Here is a 20,657-nt window from a genome sequence, read left to right on the forward strand (position 1 = left end):
TCCTCCTGCTCCTCTTCCTTCTTCTCCTCTTACTCTTCTTCTTGCTTTCCCCCTGCAGCTTTTCATACTTTTGGCTCCTCCGCTCCTGACCGCTTCTCCTCCTCTTCTTCTCCTCTTTTCTTTTGGCCCTTTGATCTGATCTTTGGAGACAAAGGAGAGGGGGAGAGGGGCAGATGGGAGGAAGGGATGGAGGGCAGGGGTTTGGGGGCAGTAAGGGGAACGCCGGTGCTTCACCTCTTTCTTTTGTTCTTTTGTTTTTTTTTGGTTTGGACTCTTTCTTATGCTTGTAGTGGGTGTGTATGTGTGTTTTTTTCACCCTTTGACACTGCAGAGGTTTTGTCTGGACACTCGTCTCCCGGGCGAATCAAGAGACAACGCTGCCAGAGGCGATGCTTTGGTATCCAAGAGTGACTGTCTGGTGGTAGATGAGCAGTCTGGAAGATGACATGGTAATGGTACTGGTGTGTATGGGGTGAATACATAAAAGAAGCCAAATAATGCTGAATATGATCCCAAGAATGTTTACATCCTGCCTTTGGTATCCTTTTTGAGTGTGTAATTAAAGCATTAAAGATAACAGTGGTGATTAAAATCCTGACAGAAATGTTAATTTTTGAACTATTTCTTTTTTAGATGTAAATAATCCCCAAAACTCAGTGTGGATCTCTTAAACAGCTAGAAAAACTCAGTTTTGTATCTGGATCGAATGAGATTTTTTGATCCTATTTACGTACCAGAAGGGTGAGTTTGGCCACATATTAGGATTTGATGAATACCAGAAAGCTCAGGCATTCACAGAAAAGTTAGTTTTTTACAGCACAGTATGAATGGATTTGCATCTTACCTGATGCTATAGTAATTATAGTAGTAAACCCCACCCGTCTGCCACCCCAGGCTGGTGAAAACAAACACTGTCTGTTCTAATGTAAGGTATGTTCATCACTGTAAAGCTGTAAAGAGAGAGGTAGGTATATATCATGCATGTGAGATCAACTGTAAAACATTAAACAAACGTATTTGGCAAGAAATACCATGAAGAGATATGAATAAAAAATAATAATAAAAAATAGATGTTTTGTAAAACTGAAAATGAGAATAAAGGAAATCCTGAGTGAAATGGAAAATGTTTGGCGTGAAGTAGAATGGAGTACTGAACTGATCCTGGATTGATCAGAATGCAAAAGTCTTTTTGAACTAAAGCTTTTCTCTCCGTTTGTTGTTTTTTGTTTTCTTTTTGGTTTTCAGTTTTTGGTATTTGGAGATTTTGGTTTTTATCTTAGAAAGTGTGTTTCTTTTCTCGTATCTTTTCTTTTTTTCCAAAATTTGGTTGCAACCACATGACCTTCCAAGCTTGTTAAACAAGTCTTTTTTTCCGCCTCCCGTTTCTCACACACAGTTTCACTTCTCCTCCCTGCCCTCAGCGAGTTTATTTCTTTTCCAGCAAATAAAAAGCATGCTGTTCATATCCGACGCCAAGCAAAAACACTCCTCCACGCCACCTCTCCAGCTGTAGATCATTATTTGGTTTCAACTTCCCCCCCCCTCCGTTCTGCAGTTCTCTCTATCCTGTCCATCCTCTTTCTCTCTTTGCTCTCTCCCGTCATCCATCTGTGTATATTTTTGGCTTCAGAAGACTTCAGCGGGGAGACACAGAAAGAGAGAGACGAAATCAGAGATGGATCAGACAGAGAGATGGCTTTGGTTGAAAGGCGAGGTTGTAAATTTAGATTTTTAAAGCTCCTTTAACTCCTCTTCCTCCTCCTCGTCCTCCTCTGATAGGATACTTTGGCTGTTGGTCAGGAATCACTCGGCCATGGCGCCTCCCAGGGGCGGCGGCGAGGCTTCGCTAAAGGAACAGAAAGAGGCGGGACTTGAACAAGGAGATGCGGACTCCTCAGGGCACGAAGTTGGGCTCATGAGGTTGCTGGCACCAGGGGGCGGAGACTGGGAAAAGGAGAGTCTCGGGCCGCCAGTACCACCTCCGCCACCGCTGACCAGTCCCATGGTAGGCGTGGAGGCTGTTGCCATGGAGCAGGTCACCATGGGGAGGAGGGTGGAGCGGTTTAGGAAGAGGGAAGGGCGAAGGGAAGGAGGTACAGCGGGACCCCCAGGTCCACCCAGAAGTAGGTGAGCCGCTCCCCCCTCCAGGCCGGAGATGGGCAGCTGACCACTGCTGGCTGCCAGGGCTGGTCGGGATAAAAGAGATGAAGAAGAGGGGACAAGTGAGTACAGTGGTGGAGGAAGGACAGGAAGATGGAAGAAGGAAACAGAGATAAGAGAAGGTTTGAGAAGAGCAGGAGTGAAAGAAAGACAAATGGATGCAAGAAGAGAACAAGAGAAATCAGAGGGATAAAGAAGTCAGTGAACACATCAGACACTTCATTGACTAGAGATAAAGATGATGAGGGACTACTGCAGAGTGACTATAAACATTCAAAAACTGTTTTTATATATTTTCTTAACAGAATAGAAATAAATGATGGATTGGCAGGTGTAAATTATCAATGCGGCGGTAGCAAACATATGGCCTGTGGGCCTGAACCGGCCCGGCAAAGGGTCCAATCAGGCAAACTGGATGACTTTGCTAATTGCAGAAATGTAATGAATTCCAATTTCAAATTTACCACAGTTCTCTCGGACAATATCTGAGTTCTTTTCCCATAACTATATGACTTAATTGTCGGCTATGTTGTGTGTATTAACAGGGAAACTAATCCTGTTATTGAATTTTTGAATCTTGAAAAGCCATTTTTTCAATTCTGTGAGTGCTTCAGACAAAACATACAGACATACATACATTCAATATCACTGTATTGACACTGACTTATTAGAAGTCATGAATAGAAGACAAATGATAGTCAGCAAAAGGATGAAGATGGATATTTACTACACAGGCACATGATGATAAGATGGAGTCTGATGCTTGTGAAAGTGTGAACATGAACTCCTTTCTGTTCACTGTCTGCACACGAAACCAAGTATAGCCACGACACCACATAACTAAAATAAAATAAAATCAACAGTAGGGGGGCACACTTTTCATAGAAATACAATTGGTGACCTAAAGAGATTTACTTTAGATATATAAAATAAAAATAAATATGTATTCTTCTGCGGAATTACAACTGCAGCAAACATGGCAGAATAACCCGTCCATCAGTCAGAGCTCCACTCTAACAGAGACACCTGCTGACTTTTGAATTCCAGTGTAATAGTCAACCCTTTTATACATTACAGCACCATGAGTGTAAACATTCATAGCGTGCGGGCCCCACAGGGATTCAAACCAGAAATCCTTTTCACGTCAACACTTAATTCCAATCCCCTCTTTTCACTGAGGCTCCTCTTTCTTCTCTCCTTCAGCTTATAACTCTATCAGAGCCGGCAGTGCCAGAGCTGCAGTTTCCATAACAGACTGTATCCTTCTCATCAACACATGGCCTGGAGGGGGCCGGCTCTGAATCTCGCCAAACAGAGCGGGGGAAAAGGGGAAGGTCTGAATCGGCGCTATAGAGCGATGGATCACATGAAGGATTCAAAGCTGAGCTCAACGAACCTTATTTGTGATGCTTAATTGATTTGACAGCAGAGGGGAATTTTGAGTGGAAACTAGTTATTTAGCCAACAGGCCTCGATCCTGAGAGGGAGCGGATTGTGCCCGTTGAACTCTTTCCTGTAAGCTGACTTGGCCTCCTAAGCTTTGCCATAAGGGGCTCTTGTCACTTTGTAATAATAGCAGGCTATTGTATGAGAATCAAATTGAATCTTTCACCATACTGAGCGATTCAAAAAGTTTTTGCTGAGAGGGAGGAGTGCTGTTGCTGTTGGCTACCGTTGTCTGAGGCTGCAGAAGAAAAATTCATTTTGGAAAGAATGGATGAAGGGTGAAATGGGAAGTGGTCTTTAGAAATCATGAAGACTTGCTGGGCTGGAGGGAACGGTCTGCATGCACCAACACACACACATGCACACACACCTTGCATGGTAGCCAGGGGATTGCTGCCAATGAGGGCCTGGTTTATCCCTGTGCTTACTCCCATCATTGTGTTCCTGAAATGTGGATGGACCGCAAATTCAACGAAAATTCACACATGTAGAGAAACAGTCTGCAGGCTAAGTGACGTAAACCCCACGTTCTGATGAGTGACGTAACCGCTCCAAACTCTTGTGTTTGATAGTGTTAATTGAGGCACCAGCAACTTCACGCATATATTTTGTGCAGCACTTGCCATATTTTACGTGTGTGAAAACTGCACGGCTTAGCTTGTGCTCATAACTGCATAATTGCAGTAAAACTGGTGCGGCAGCACACTGACATGCCTTCATCTGCCATAGCTTTCTCTGTTCTGGTGGTGGAGGTGGTGGAGTGCTGTCTGTTTTACTCATTCAAAAGCAACTCAAGCACTCCAAAATGTGTAAAGAAAACTAATGTAAATAGTCCTAATCATAGATGTGATTAAATAACAAGTTTTTAGAGAAAAAATGTATTTGATTACAGTATTTGATACAGAAGAGTAAATATGACTTTCCCGAAGAATCACTCTTTAAAATTGAAATAAAACCTTTTTTTCTCTCTTTCATCTAGGGCTGCAACTAATGGTGACTTCATCAGTTTTTCAGTAGATTTTGTTCTTGTTTTCATTTTAAACAAATTGTTTATCAGAATACAATACACATTTTTATAGGCTTGATGTATGTAAATATTAAATAAAATATTAAATAAAAACCAAGGGTTTCGTTTTTAATCAGTTTTTTATTTATTTAGATTAACACTCACCCGGTGTTGAGGCCGTGGACCCCGAGGTTGGGAGGGGCGGGGCTGGCTGTGCTGTGAGGGGGCGGGGTCACAGAAGAAGAGGTGGAGCCCACTGCAGCCGAGCTGATGGGAGTCATGGGACAGGATGCTGAAGAACTGGCAGCTGAGGGGAAGAGAAGAAGAGGGATGTTGGTGTCATGTAGCAGGTTTGTTGTCGCTGTGCGGATGAGTTACAGCGTTATTACTGAATAAACACTTCTGGTGACACAGTTCTTCATCAGGATCCTGAGCCTTTTGAGCGTCTTCTTTAACTTCAATCACTACAGACTGGAGAGAGAAGTTTGCGACTTGAAAGTATTAACCTCGGCTCAACGGGCCAATAAATTTCCAGCTGTGTTTGTTACCTGTCAGGCCATCTGTCATATCTGTGAAGACTGGGATAGCTCACGCTGTAGCCAAGGTCCATAAATCAGGAGGACAAGTCATGACTCATGGAGGTAAACAACTCAAGATGGGACCAGTGCTTCGATGTTGTTGTCAACAAAACATCATTGTTTTCTATTTCAATCTTCCTCTCACAGAAATCATTTTTCTAAAGTCTTCAGTGTTTCATCAAACCCGCGAAAAGGCTCCGGCATTACAGAAATATCAACTTCTTCCAAATAACGTCAGGACCAGTTTAATCTTCCTGTGACTGACCTTAGGGTTCCGAAAACACAATGGGGAAGCACTGCTCTAACCTTTAATAATTCATTGATGAGAATGTACACGGGCACAAACAGCAATTACAGCTCACCTGTTGTGCTGAGGCAGGTGGTGACCTGGGACAGACCCTGACTCGATATCTGGAGAGGGACAGTGGGAAAAGAGGAAATCAGAAAATATTTCCATCCATCGGTGGAACAAATATCAGGCCAACTTCTGAAATTACTCAAAAAAAATAAAAATTAAAAAAAGTAATAGTAATGTATGGTGGACTGTACCATGTGCGGGCTGTAGCAGGGGGCTTTGTGTGTCACAACAGGCGAGGTCTGGCTAGGCAGGGGAGGGGTGGTGCTGCTGGAGGGGTTGATGCGTTTCTCTTTCTGCCTGCGGTTGCAGAACCAAACACGAATCACCTCTTTCTCCATGTTGAGCTGCTCCGCCATGAGCAGGATCTCCTCCGAGGTAGGCTTCTGGTTCTGGGGAGGAAAACATCAGACTGATGAGTAAATAGACAGATGAGTAGATACTAAAAACCCACGCAGGCTTCTGTTGGATAAAAAAACGAGTTATAACACTTGCCTAAGCCTTTAATGCATTTAATTCAATAAAGCACTCAACTCGATGGCAATCCTTAAACCTTTTTTAATCCTTTTTTCAAATGTTTTTCTCGAAAATATTTATATTTTAGTTGAGTAATAGATCTGAATACTACAAAAATGAATGCTTAGACTCCCTTTTTAAATCTGCCACCTGCACCATTCCGTATAACTCAGATCTACAATAAATGTGTAAATGTGTAGTGCAATTAAGTAATTAATAATCTACTCACATACATACCTGGACACTCTAACTGCTCTTAACTGATCATTTATGCTAAAGGTCTTTTTATAGCCAAAAGTTTTATTGTTATTATTATTAATTATTATTATTATCATTATTATTATAATACTGTTTTTCTTTTTATACTGTATTTTTTTATACCTTTTATGTAAGATGCTGAAAACTGCTGCTGGAAATTTCAATTTCCTAGCGGGAGTGATCCTAAAAGGATCAATAAAGAGAAGTCTAAGTCTAAATACCACACCTTTCAGATCTCAGTTAGAAATTAAAAATGTATTTTGATATGATTTCTCTAAATGCCATGATATCATTTTGTGGATATGTCAGTCTCCCCAGGCTAGTCTATTTCATGATGAATGTATTAAGAGAACGGTCTATGCTCCCATTCTCCCGGGTGTCACTCTTTTTGGATGTCCCGTTCCCTTCCGCTTTCTCTGTGTTGTAATTTTAAACTCTGGTCGAATTATGAGTACTATGGTTAACAGCTCCTCAGATCTCTAGCTAGACTATTCGTCCAATCTGAGTTTTCTGTTGCACAACTAAAACTACTTTTAAACATGCACATATTCCACCAAAATAAGTTCTTTCCCGAGGCTATTTTTGCAGCGGCACCCTGGCTCCGCTCTGTGCTTAGCACTGCCCAAGACTATTGTGATTAGTTTAAAGAAATTTCAATAAACCAGTTTTTCTCCCATCCCAGATTGCTATGTGGATTAGCCAGACGCTCCTCGGCAGAGCTGGGGACGAAGGTCTGGCAATGCGAGAAAACCCTGGGCAGACGGACAGATGCCGGGTAAATAAGACAATCTCCTACCATGTGGAAGTTGCGCTCTAAGGCCACTCGCACGTTGGTCTCGATGCTGGTGCGTTTCTTCCTGCGTCGGCCGGATAGACCCTCGATGCCTAACATGGGGGAGGAGAGAGAGGACGGGCTGGGCAGCATGCTGTCCACCGCCATGGTTTCTGTTGGAGGGAAAGACACAGAGAAGAAAGAGAAAGAATTAAAGAGAGACATGAAGACATGCACAGAAAGCCCAGAATAAGGCATGCAGTGAAGACAAGAAGGGTTTGTTTGAAGTAAAAGAACTTTCAGTTTTTTGGACTTAACTCATGTGGTGAAAACCTTTTTAAAACATCACAATAACTTTAGACTTATAGTACTGCTGCTGACATACAACATTGCTCAGAAGTACTCTGTGTCATTTGAATAGAATAAATTCTACATAAATGTCTGTATTATAAATGTATCAAAATATCATATTATCAACTGTATTAATTCTTTAAGAATAGAGACATTGAGAGTCTTCAGTTAACAATATTTCAACCAAAATAACTGCCAGCTCTCCATGCAATTTCCTTAAGAGCTTGGTTAAGTTTAAGAGGTAATTTCTAAAACTTTAAAGTCATGCAAAATGATTGATTGCAGGGAACAAACTCTTCTTTCTCAATGTCCCCAATGAGAGACCAGTGTCCACAGTCAATCAAGTTAAGGACATCTGCTCTGATAAGCTCCGCATGTTTACCTGCATCACTCAGCCACTTCTCAAGCAGTGGTTTCAGCTTGCACATGTTCTTAAAGCTCAGGTTGAGGGCTTCAAATCGAGAGATGGTGGTCTGGCTGAAGTCGTTGCCATACAGTTTGCCCATAGCAACGCCAACGTCTCCCTGACAGAGACAGATGAACGTTAGTGTTAGAAACAGAGTTGAGACACATCACTCACGCACGCACGCACGCACGCACTCCACCTCCCTCTTATCCGCCTGTTACCTGGGTGAATCCCAGCTTGATGCGGCGCTGTTTAAAGGTACGGGCAAACTGCTCCAGTTCCTCCAGGTCGCTGGGTTCTTCCCCCATGTGACCCCCATGAGCTCCGGGAGTCAAGCCGGACGCCAACGAGGAAGCAATGGTGCTGCTGGACGCTGAGGTGGCTCCTACAGACGTCACAACACCGCCGCCGCTGGCAACGGAGCCGCCGCCGCCACCGCTGCTTCCAACGACCACAACATCGCTGCTCTTCTCCCTCTGTAATGTCAGGAAGAAAGAGACGTACGTATATAAGTAGCTTTATTCAAATACACACTATTTTATGTGTGGAGTTTGAGCATATAAAAACCCAAGAAAGTAAAATAATCCTTAACCCTGCAGGTGTTAATAGTAATAGCTTACAGTCTTTTATAGCACGGCTTTTATTCTAAACAGGAGAAAAATACTATGAACAGAATATTTGGAGATAGAGTTTAACCTCGGCCTTCCACAACAAGAAGACACACACAGTTTTTCAAAGCAGGAATTTATTCCTGCGAGCTTTGGGAGTATCAACTAATTGACCAGACATCATGCATCATGATACCTGCTGCTACATGCCTAATTTACATTCGTCGTTTCTGTGCATAAAATACATGAACAAGCAGGGAACACCAGCCGTTGTGTATGACATGAGTTCATCACAGCTTAATGAAAAATCTGTAACGGTCCTCGGATGTGTGAGGATGCATTTATGCATTATGTTATAGAATGAATTATGTCATAGAAGATCAAGGCTGAGGACGCAAGGTGAGTTGTGTGAATATTACAACAAGATTCATTCATTGGCTTCAGAGACAGCGTCTATTGTGAAAAGAACCTGCGATAGAATATATATTATGTAAAGCAGCTACCTTGACAGATTGTTGGAGGAGATATTCACTGTTTGTGTGAACTATAGAGTGATTTTGGTTTACTAAAGCAGAGCACAACTTAAAGAATATTCAAGTGCGTTTAGCATTCTGCAAGATGTTTGCAGCATATGACGGCTGATTGTGGTAAACGTCAGTCCGACATTCAACATCTACTCAAGTTGCATAAAAATAACCAGTGCCGCTTGTCAAGTAGTTTCCCAAGGTACCTCTTGCTCTTATTTTCTCTATCCGTCCCATCTCTTACACACACTCAGAAAAAGAGATTTTCTACCTGTGCTTGGAGTCCCAGGCGAGGTGGGGTTGTCAGTAGTCCCCCTGGGCTTTGTTGAGGTAGCTGAATCAGATTTTGTGTCGAGAGCAAACCTGTGAAAGGAAGAGCAAGCAATGAACAAACCAAACAATCAATCAAATGATTAAATAAATAACAAAAGGAATCAGCAAAGCAATCAGGTAAGAAACAAAAAAAAAACAGAGTGATTTCCTCTAAATTGAAACTACAAATATTTAGTGAATTTTTGGTAGTTTGAATTCTTCAGAGTAACTGCTCTGTGGTTGCCAGTGTGTATTAAGTTGCAGAGAAGCAGAAGTTGACTTCACCCTGCTGCGGCTGCTGTGCCTGTGCTGGCTGAGACAGGAGGAACTGGGCAGGAGACTGGAGATGGTGACCCGGCATCAAAACCAACTGCTGGAGCTGCAACAGCTGCTGGATGTCCTGCAACAAAGACACATATATGTTTTAATATACAGCACAAGTAAACTGTCGATTGACTGCCAAGATTTGAAAAAAAAAGTGTGAAAAGTTCAACTCGCAGAGTTGCATTACTTCTTTTCAATCAGTTATTAACTGTCAATATGATTGAGTAAAAAGGAACATGCTGTTTATCAAAGCACTGTCTGTTCATACCTGGGCTGTGAGCTGGATTGGCTGCGACAGGGCCAGCTGCGGTGGAGGCGGGACACTTTGTTCCTGTTTGGTTTGATGCTGCTGCTGTTGCTGATGGGATTGTGATTGGTTCTGCTGCTGCTGCTGGTGTTGCTGGTTGGCTTGATGCTGCGCGGCTGCGTGGGCAGCATGCGCAGCGTGGGCAGCGTTCGACTGCTGAACAGCGGCCGCCAGGAGCTGAGCCTGGGCCTGTTGGAGGAGCAGCTGCTGCTGGGCCGGGAGGAGAGCAGCAAGCTGGGGGGGGGACAGGAAGAGGAAACATGGGGGCGATGGCAATGAGGCGAGAGAGATGGCAAATGAGGTGAAGATGTAAAGATGCAGGAAGGGGATGAAAGGTAGGAAAAGGACGAGAGAACGATCATGTAAAGGGAGAATAAAATGAAGCGGAGACAAAAAAAAAGTCAGGAGAGAGAACAAAGAGCAGTGTCAGCGAAGCATTCAAGGAATACAGGTGTAGGCGAATCTGTAAAAGTATGACAGAGCAAGACAAGCAAGAAAATCCACTTAACTTAAAGAACATTCAGCTCAAGTATTTCTCTCTAATGGTGTTACAATACCTTTTTTTTCTTCTACTTGCTGTGCAAGTTTAAGGTTCTTAATCTTTGAAGGCACTTATGTACGTACACCGAATATTTTCCTGTGTGGTAGTCTGCTCTGAAGTTAACATGAAGAACTAAATGAAGGGTCTAGGGTTGAGGGAAAAAATCGATAGTATAGTATTGCGATATTATCCGTGGCAATCCAGTATCAATACAAAGACGCCTAGTATCAATCTATCATTATATATGTGTTGGTCAGTTAGTCTGCTTGACAAGCCCATTTTTGCAGCAACTGAATTGAAGTGAGATGACTAAACAGAGAAATGTATCTTTTTAGATAAAACAGATGATGATAAATAATTTGAAATTGGGAAAAAATGTACGTTGGAAAAAGGTAATAAATTGCAATATATTGCAATATGTTTAAAATCCAATAATATGGTATTGTGACATAAGTATGGTGATGATATCGTATTGTGAGACCTCTGGTGAGTCCCACCCCTAGAAGGGACGTTCACATGTTTGGAGCTGCTTATTCATGGAGCATTTAACTCTTTCATGTGTTGACAGCAATTTGAAATTGTTGATGAAACTGAGAATTACCACTAATGTGGACATCTTGTGTCAACTTTTGTTTAAAAGGGATGTTTGCATAATCAAATGATTGTAGATTAAAACTCTACATTTTAAAGTTCTGTATATACTGTGCTCAGTAGTCAGGTGTTTTATTTCCAAAGCAGTTTTCATATAAAGTCCAGAAAAGCGTCATTGATCCACAGAATTAACTAACTGAACTTTCCTGCTTTAAAAATCTTTACAAAACAGTTGTCCCAGAAGGGGGTATTCAAATCTGGTCTGAAGAGTGTGTGTGTGTGTGTGTGTGTGTGTGCGTGCGTGTGTGTGTGTGTTGTCTTACCCCTGCTAGCTGACTGCCAGCCAGCATCAGCTGTGTGTGGTGGTGTTGTTGTTGCTGTTGTTGCTGTTGTTGTTGTTGTTGTTGTTGTTGTTGTTGTTGCTGCTGTTGTTGTTGTTGTTGCTGTTGTTGTTGTTGTAGCTGTTGGGAGGGAGTTGCAGGAGGAACGGTGCTATGGGTCATCTCAGAGCTCTGCTCGCTCTTTCCCTAAAGTAGATCACAAAGGCACACTTTCTGTTAGTAACCACATTAATTCAAGGAAGGTTTTTAAAGCAACTTTGCTGCATCACATTCATTCTGTAACACACACTCAGATCTCAAAGCTAAGTACAGCCGTCGTCGTCTACTACTGAGATTCTCAAACTGAATCCGCACAAAATCTACCTGCGGTTAAACATGACAAGAAAATTCACCTCAAGGTGGCCAAAATTGAAAATCATGGGGTTGAAATGAAATACTGTTTTTACAGTCCAAATAAAATGGGCAAATCCTATTGAAAATCCCACAAGTCTGTCCCCAAAATTATACCTCTTAAATAAGAGGCGGTAGGCCAGAAACACAAAATCAAACAAGATTCTTGTGTAACTAATTGTGAACATACACGGCTGCTTTTTACACAACTGTGAGGAAATGTCAATCAACTTGTGCACACACATTAGTGGTTAAAGCCAGTTTGACACGTACTTCTTGTAGCTATTTGTCATGTGCTAACATAATAATCATCTCAAAGTACATCTCCAACTTCATTCTTTGCATTTTGCTTTCTCACACATTCTCACATCAGGTCTTAAAAACAAAGAGAGAGATCGATGCAAATTCAACAGACACTTGACTTTAAGTAGCTGCATAACTATGAGTGCTGCAAAGCTAAAGTTAAAAACCAGTTTGGGACTCACTCTCACATACATTTATAAAACCAGGGGAAGTGGTTTCTCAGAATGTAGAAGCATTAGACAAGACAGTCCAGATTGTGCAGGTAAAAAAGGAACAAAGTCAAAGATACTTCATTAGCGCTCCTTCGTTTGACCATCTATTGCTGCTGATTACTGATTCACAGGTTCAAGAGTTTTTCTGGTCACCCATCCAGAAGGTCAATTCAATCCTCTTCGTTTTCATGGTGTCAGATACATTCCAAAGCTGCTGACCTCTGACCTCTAGCTGTCATTACCCATCCATCACCGCTGTACTGTGCTGCACCTTTACGTATCACTCTCTGCCAACTCATTCGCATCCGTTCTTCGTTGTGCCTTTTTTCTCAGGGCTCTTTGTTTCTCGGAAAATGGTGGGTGGGGACAAAGTTGCATCATTTGCATATTCAGTACTGCCTACTAGACTCCCCCAAAGCCATTAAACACACCACAGATGCACCCATTCCAAAATAATACCCGGCATGAAATCATTAAATGAGCAGAATTATAAGCAAATATCTTTAAGTTGCCTTCATTCATTTTTTTAATGGCTCAGCTCTTCATAGCATCTATATACACCAACCCTGTCTCCTAAAAAATGGTCTTACACGTCCTGATACCAGTGACATGTGAAAGTTGTCGCAGTTTTAAACATGTAGTCAACGTTATTGAACAAAAGTACTTGCTTAGGTTTGGGAGAAGATCATGGTTTGGGTTAAACCAAGTATGTTTGTTACGTTACTTAAGTTACAAACGCAAGTTAGAATGAGTTGACTTTTGGTTTTAAACGGGACACAAACAGTCTCCTTGGTGAAAATTAACCACAACCTCAATACGCGGACGTTTATTAGAACATATTTGTTGTTTTATAAGTAAAAAAAATCATAATCCAGGATAAAATATGTTTCCTTGACAAGTTATTTTGAATGCAGTTTTTGTTGTATAGGAATATTATTTTCAGAAGATAATATTTAAGACAAGTTGGGAATGACCAAAACAACTCACTCGCCACACACGCACATGCACACACACACACACACACACACACACGTTAGATCTGGCTTACCTTGCTGCCAGCCGGTATGGGAGAGACGCTGAATGGGCTTGTTTTCATCGGCTGGACCTGCAGCAGCGCATACAAAGTAACACACATAAAATCACGCACATTCACAACATTAACACATTCGGATGACACCTCGGCCTGTAATCGGTGTCAACTAGCTCCCAAGGGATTCCCAGTTACTCTCACCCTACAGTGGAGTGTGGAGAGGGGTTGGGTGTAAATGGGGTGACACCTCAATCATGTATTCGCACATCATCAACAACAAATGTGGAGATCCACATAAAACAAAAATAACTGTTGACATATGTGGACGGAGTTCCCAAAGATTTTGCGAGTTAATTTTGTCCATAGAAAACTGTCAATTTGCTTAATGTGAGAGACGTTTCACCAACACACTTCTACTGTACAGGAAGAGTTCTATCAAAAAACACCAATAAGGATTTGTAGCTCATTACATTCATTTTAATATTTTTTAATATTGATGTTCACATTCCAGTGATGCCACCGCCAAGGCATACGCAAGCTGTATATTTCTCTTTTTTATGGTGTGCCGACCCAAGATTTTCAGTATATTGTGTCATCTGCATATATATAAAACATTTAAAACCACTCTAATAATGAACAGATAAGTAACATTAAATGTTATTGTGATGAGTTGACACAGATATTGCTGATGCAAATATTTAATTTGTATATCTATTTACTGTGATCATTTTCCTGTCAAAATAACCAATTATTGTATTGTTAGGAAAATGATGCTAAGAACTGTTTTGCTTCATTTTCTTTGTTAAACCATTTGTATCAAAACTGCTGTTTTAGTACGTTTGTCTTTCATGTGTTAATCATGAAAGCGGAGTGACCTTACGAGGAGCACAGAATGCACCCGAGGGCAGAGCGCAATGTGGAGATGTCGAGCCTGACCAGAGATAAGAAGAAAGCTACTGGTTGTGTAAATTATATAACTAACTTGACTCCCTGCTCCTTTAAAAAGCCACTGTTGAGAGACCACTTATCAGTCATTTTCTGTACTTCCACTGAGTGCTGTAAACTGACTCTGCTTGTGCAAGTAAAATAAGCTGAAAGAAACAATTTCAGTGATTTTATCCATTATTTAATAACTACTCCTAGTGACATGTACTGTATCTATTTGTCAGATGATTTTTATTCTATTTATTCACTAGTTACATTTTTATTCTGGAGCTAGGCTGTGGGTGTTAAACTTGGTTTGATTTCATTTAGAGACAAAAAGCCACACCTATTTTATTCCTATTATGGGAGAGTCTATGATTAGTGTCAGTGTAAAGAATAAAAAATACAAAACCAACCTGGTCATCGGGGCTGTTTCTGTCAGAGTCTGAAACACAGAGGGACCACCAATTAGAGTGTGTGTGTGTGATGATTGAGGGATGTAACATTCAAATATGAGAGGAAACTGCTTTAAGGTACATTTCTTAAATATACAATAAAATGTAATTATTGTTCATGAAACATGTTTTGGTATATGTGTACCTGAACTGTCCCCTGGATACTCAGCCCCAGGCTTCTCCTCCTCTGCTGCTTTAGACATCCTGATATCTGCAAGAAACACAAACACACACATACAAACACATTAGAAAGGGTCATCATGGAAAAGATATACAGTAGAGGTACAGACGGCGATGCTACGTAGAAAGAAAAAAGCAGGAAAAACATATTCTCTGAGACTACCGTCCCGGCGCCCTTAAGACATTTGATCACCATACTTTATGTCAGGAGAAGACTGTGGACACACACACACACACACACACACACACACACACACACACACACACACACACACACACACACACACACACACACACACACACACACACACACACACACACACTAATGCTGAAAAATCCAACAATATCGTGAGATGAAACAGACAGACACCCTGTTTTTCTCTGTTTGAATTGTATAAAACAAAACAAAACAAATGCTGCATCATTTCATCAATAAAGCAGTGGCAAGTGTTACTGACTGAAAAAAATGATGACTTCTGAAATGAATGCAAATAAAAAAAATGTTGATGAAGATTTTAAATACATTTGTGGTCACCCAATAGTTGTGCAGTAATACATTTAATAATTTCATATTCCATTCGTTTAGATAACAAATTAAGATGGTAGTTTTTTTTTTTTTTTTTAGATCTCCTTCGACAACTAGTTTTAGCAACAACAACAAAAAATAACAGCAGCTCAAAGTTCAACTAGATTTGATTGTTTTCCAATGAGAATGTCCTGGCATTTGAGTTTTAACATTTTCCTCAAATTCCGTAATTACTGTGTGAAAAGAAAACGTAAAAACCTTGAAGAGCAGCTTTTGAATAGAATAGAATAGAATGCCTTTATTGTCATTATACACAAGTACACGTACTTGTGCAACGAGATTAAAGCAATCCCTTTGCAGTGTTGACACAAAAATATAAGAAATAAACAGTATAAAATATCAAAAATATAAAGTCAAGATATAAAGTGTAGTGACTGTCTAGTGTAGTGACAAAAAAAATATAAGAATATAACAGTATAAATATTCAAAAATATAAAGTCAAAGATATAAAGTGTAGTGACTGTCAAGTATACAATATAAATCAGCTTGATAAGCATAGGTAAGTGTTAACACTCAATAAATATATTGCACAGTGATGGAATGAAATGATTAGTACTAATGTTAAGTAAATAAATATTGCACAGTAATGGAAAGGTTAATGTATTAAATATGAAACTTGCATGAAACTACAGACACGAGACACAAGAATTGCAGATCCATGTTTTAAACATTTCTTTTGTGTGTGCTCTCTATTCCTGTCCTTGGACTCATCGGCTGCTTGTTATCTTTCACCATTCAGATACACAAACAGGGGGCACAATCAATCACTGCTTCCTGAATGAGAGGTCAGTCCCCCAGTTCTCTCTGTCTGAGGGTCTGGGTGCTGCTGGTGATTCTCGCTATGTGGCAGGTCACCGTTCCACCGAGACCAATGCTGGCAGGAATTTAAAAGAATCGGGAGCAAATTCGGGTACGGCTGCAACAAAACGCTGTAATTGTTGTGCTACTAGTGTGCTCAGGCCAAATTACTGTATCATTTTTATTTTATTTTACTTATTTGACATATCAAATACATATTTAAATACTACAGGTACAACATACGCTGCGACAACTACATTATTCATTAAGAATGTCAAGGATTTCACAATAAAGATAACTTATCCGCCAGGAAGAAAAAGATAGCAACACCAGTCACCGATGATTAAAGTAGACGTTCTCAATCTTTTTTTCAGCTAGGACCCCTTACAAGATAGAGAATATACGTCCCTTGGAATAATTTGACAAAGCCTGGATATTTTTTAGATACTTCTATAGCCTTTGTTATGTGAAAGAACAACACAAGAGATTGTATTATCTATTTCCAACATGCATGTTTAAACTTATGACAGGGCTTGATTTGATCTCTTAAATCAACATGACTCAATGTCTGTGGCCCTGTCTCTATTTAAATGAGCCCTTAAGTGAGTCCTTAACTAGGCCTGTAACAATTATTAACAACAATGTTTTATGATATAATCTTTGAATAAAGAGGCATGGTTTATTTCATAGGCTGTGTACCTGTGTTATTACCTTATCTGGGTCACATAATGGTGATATAACCAAAAGATGTATCCTGGAATTCCTTTGAAACATGAATTTGTTTGAGAAAGTAATACATAACTAAATATTTTTTGTAATTTGACTGAAAGAGACAAGTCCATTGTTAATTGCAATACTTGTGAGAAAATTTATTGTACAGCTCTATCCATAACTAGCATAAAATAATTCTTAAAATACCATGGCCCATTTGAAGACAATAAGAAGAGGAAATGATATTGCTGTTGTCCTGTGATAACCTAGTTACTCCAGCATTGGGGATGAAAACCCGATGGGAGCTTGGCTGAATAAAATCAGAAATACATCACTGTCAAGATAAAACAAAAAGGGTTCTTCTTAGATCCTAAAAAGTTCAGGTTTGGAAGATAGTCCAGTTTTTTGTTTAACTCTTCAGTGATGATGTGTGACCTTTATAAATTACTCCGGGCGATAATTTTACGTTTCCATTAAACACGATCCACAAAGAGAAAACCCCCGCGCAGCAAAAACTTACTTGACCAAGAAAACGGATGACACCATGCTCTAATTTAGCTCTTTAAATGTAAACTTTATTGACTCAGGATGTGGGACTGCGAGCTTTCTTTGGCAGATTTCATGCTAACTACCCTCGCTGCACCTTCTGTTTGTGGTGGCTTCTGGGATTGCAACAGTAATAGGTTGAGGAACAGCAACTCCAGAGGAACTGCTTACCTGAGCACCAGGCATTACTCAGCAGCACCGCCGGCGCCATCTTGGAAAAAACCCTCACTTTATCACCTGCACGGCGCGCCTAACTTCTGTCTGTCTTTGGCTTTTACAACTAATTTTTCCTCTTTAGCTCAAGGCTTTTGCAAGACACGGCTCATCTTTAGCGCCAGCTCACCAAGAACGGAGACACAGATTAAAACGGGTAAGAAAGAGCTCAAAATATAAGCTCTGTGTAATTTGGTGCACACATGCTGTCTGCATGAGGTTCACGTGTCTGACAGGAGGCTGTGAAATTAATCAAAGTACACCTGATAAAACTACAGCTAACATCCTCCAGCCTGCCCCTCTTCTTCCTCACTATAATTACAAATACAGCTCCTGTACTGTTGCTTCACAGCCTCCTGTAAACCCTATGGAGCACACACACACACACACACACACGCACGCACGCACGCACACGCACACGCACACACAGAAAACCCACATTTTGTGTATTATATAAGAAATGTGAGACCAAGAATGAATGCTTGAAAACAAAAAAAGGGGTCAATAGAAATTATGTATAAGCCTGGTGTGAGTGTGTGTGAGTGTGTGTGTGTGTGTGTGTGTGTGTGTGTGTGTGTGTGAAAGAGAGTGTGTGTGCGTGTGTGTATGTGTGTGGTGTGAGCATGTGTGTGGTAATCTTATCATCAGGGTCACAGACAAGTTCAAGGTGTGATGAGAGGAGGTGGAAAGGAAGGGCGGAGGGGGAGAAAGAGAGACAAAGAGAAAGAGATGGAGCGATGTAAGGAAGCACGGAGAACATTTAGAATTTGAGGGACAATAGGGAAATATAAATATAAGAAAAAGTGAAAGAAAAAAGATGAGAGATGGAACTTAAAAAAAACGTTGTTTTGCAGCAGTTGGAAAGTATGCGTACACTGAAAAGAGATACAAATACTATCACACACTTCTCCTTTTCAGTTTAATGACATCGTTCTTTTTTCTTCTCTATTTAATGCACAATGATGTTATAATTCCTCACCAAAATTAAAAGAAGGTAAGAATTATTCTTTGGTCAGTATGAGTAGAGCGTAGCGGATGACATCTTGTGATGTTTTTATTCATTAGTTTGTTTTGCATTGTATGTCAAAAGGTTTCATCAAAGAAGAGCCAGGAAATTAATTTGGTATGTTTTAATATCCTATGTGAGATTTGAAATAAACATGCATTCTTTAAAATCCACCTGCATTATTGTAATGAAACGGGAAACAGTTTTTAATTGAAGGACTGAATGAGCCCTCAGTTAGTGGAGGGTTGCAGTTACATAACACAACCAGATGGTGGCAGCACCCACCTGGAAATGCTGAGCCAGAATGAGTGAGTGAGTGAGTGAGTGAGTGAGTGATTGAATGTGTGTGTCTGTGCTTTACTGAGCACATTACACAGTAATCTGAATTCTTAAATAATTCAAAAAAATATATATCTTTCAGCAATAAATCCTTTTGAAAGTATAAAAGTCTGCACTCACAGAAATAAATACACTCAGAAAGTTTAACTTTAAACACACATTTCCCAGAAAAAACCCAAGCCAGTGTTTTGCAAATATTAAGTTATTAATGTTCCTCCATTCCTCTATACAATTAGTAAGCTGTATTTTATATACACAGATGTTCTGTATTTTTAGTTACTTCTCATGCCATTTCTAATGCCACGGAAATTAGATCTACTGTAGTACTACTACCACGGAAATTAGATCTACTGTAGTACTACTACCACGGAAATAACTAGTAGTACTACTGCTGCTGTTACTACCACCACTTGCACAAACTTTTTCACTATTTAAAAAAAAAACTATTATAAAAACTCTTTGCACAATTTACTAAAATGTCGGATCCATTTCATTCAAACATGGGGTTCAATATAGTACACTCCACTTTACACACACACGCACACACACACACACACACGCACACGCGCACACACACACACACACACACACACACACACACACATTATTATTGCTCCTTCATCCTCTCAACATATGAAGGGAGGATCCCATAAAATCATTTTATCACCCCCCCCATCTTTGCCTGCCCATAACGCCTCAACTGCCCCTAGCCCCTCTGGCCATGCAGCCTTTTAACCCCCACCCCCCATCCATCCCAACCACCTCATATGTGCTAACAAATCAAACACACCGAACCCCCGGATGTCCCAGATGTCCAGTACACATGAAGTACGTTATATTTTCTTTGATTAGGATTTCAGACAAAACTATTATTTCTACAAATGTTTATTTGCCAACGATTTTTTCTTTGAAGATTCTTTGACAATTTCTCACAAAGTTACACTGACCACCGTCCTAACACACTCTTCCACCCCGGGGCAGTTTGACAGCAGCCGCTCGTAAGCAGACCCCCCGTTCCTCCCCTTTCCTACTCATCCTATGAGGGCTAATAGCATAGAGAGAGAGAGAGAGAGAGAGAGAGAGAGAGAGAGAGAGAGAGAGAGAGAGAGGGCAGATGATGTATCTGTCTTCTGCGGCTGACATGGCCTGCGTGTGTGTTTGGTGTGTATGTGTGTGTGTGTTAAAGGGGAAAACGAGGGGGTGCAGGGTCACTGTCAGGGAATTAGAAAGGGGGAATAAACTGAGAGAGGGGGGAGAGAGGGGGAAAGTATGGCTGGAGGGGTCCTAAACTCTCCTCCGTCCCCTCCTCCTTTTTGCCCACCCACCCCGCCTCGGTCACGGCTGTCAGGGGCCGGTGACAGACGGCGCGTGGGTTTCTCTGTGTGTGTGTGTGTGTGTTTAAGGGGAGGGGAGGCCGCCTGGCGCTGTTTGGCGCGTGGATGTCAAAGGTCAGGCACATGTTCTCGGCCACCTCACGCCTCGCAGTGACACACACACACACACACACACACACACACACACACACACGCACACACACACACGCTGCCTTCCCCACCTGTCCACACGTC

The 20,657-nt window shown here is 41.0% G+C and overlaps 1 protein-coding gene across 2 annotated transcripts in view; it reads right to left on the bottom strand.

The window, feature by feature from the left end:
• Nucleotides 1-315: 315 nt before the first annotated feature.
• LOC116701867 (POU domain, class 2, transcription factor 1) overlaps nucleotides 316-20,657 on the bottom strand; it is a 70,422-nt gene continuing 50,080 nt past the window's right edge. For both annotated transcript variants that reach the window (XM_032535896.1, XM_032535895.1), the window contains 15 exons: nucleotides 14,856-14,921; nucleotides 14,672-14,700; nucleotides 13,350-13,406; nucleotides 11,379-11,582; nucleotides 9,885-10,157; nucleotides 9,578-9,692; nucleotides 9,252-9,343; nucleotides 8,070-8,324; nucleotides 7,825-7,966; nucleotides 7,116-7,264; nucleotides 5,740-5,937; nucleotides 5,553-5,601; nucleotides 4,778-4,919; nucleotides 3,977-4,050; nucleotides 316-2,186 (listed from right to left, as the gene is read on the bottom strand). In XM_032535896.1, coding sequence (XP_032391787.1) covers nucleotides 1,804-2,186; nucleotides 3,977-4,050; nucleotides 4,778-4,919; nucleotides 5,553-5,601; nucleotides 5,740-5,937; nucleotides 7,116-7,264; nucleotides 7,825-7,966; nucleotides 8,070-8,324; nucleotides 9,252-9,343; nucleotides 9,578-9,692; nucleotides 9,885-10,157; nucleotides 11,379-11,582; nucleotides 13,350-13,406; nucleotides 14,672-14,700; nucleotides 14,856-14,921 — 2,228 coding nt within the window. In that variant the 3' untranslated portion in view covers nucleotides 316-1,803. The remainder of the gene's footprint in view (nucleotides 2,187-3,976; nucleotides 4,051-4,777; nucleotides 4,920-5,552; nucleotides 5,602-5,739; nucleotides 5,938-7,115; nucleotides 7,265-7,824; nucleotides 7,967-8,069; nucleotides 8,325-9,251; nucleotides 9,344-9,577; nucleotides 9,693-9,884; nucleotides 10,158-11,378; nucleotides 11,583-13,349; nucleotides 13,407-14,671; nucleotides 14,701-14,855; nucleotides 14,922-20,657) is intronic.

This window comes from Etheostoma spectabile, chromosome 14, assembly GCF_008692095.1.
Source record: "Etheostoma spectabile isolate EspeVRDwgs_2016 chromosome 14, UIUC_Espe_1.0, whole genome shotgun sequence".
In the NCBI taxonomy this organism is placed as follows: domain Eukaryota; kingdom Metazoa; phylum Chordata; class Actinopteri; order Perciformes; family Percidae; genus Etheostoma; species Etheostoma spectabile.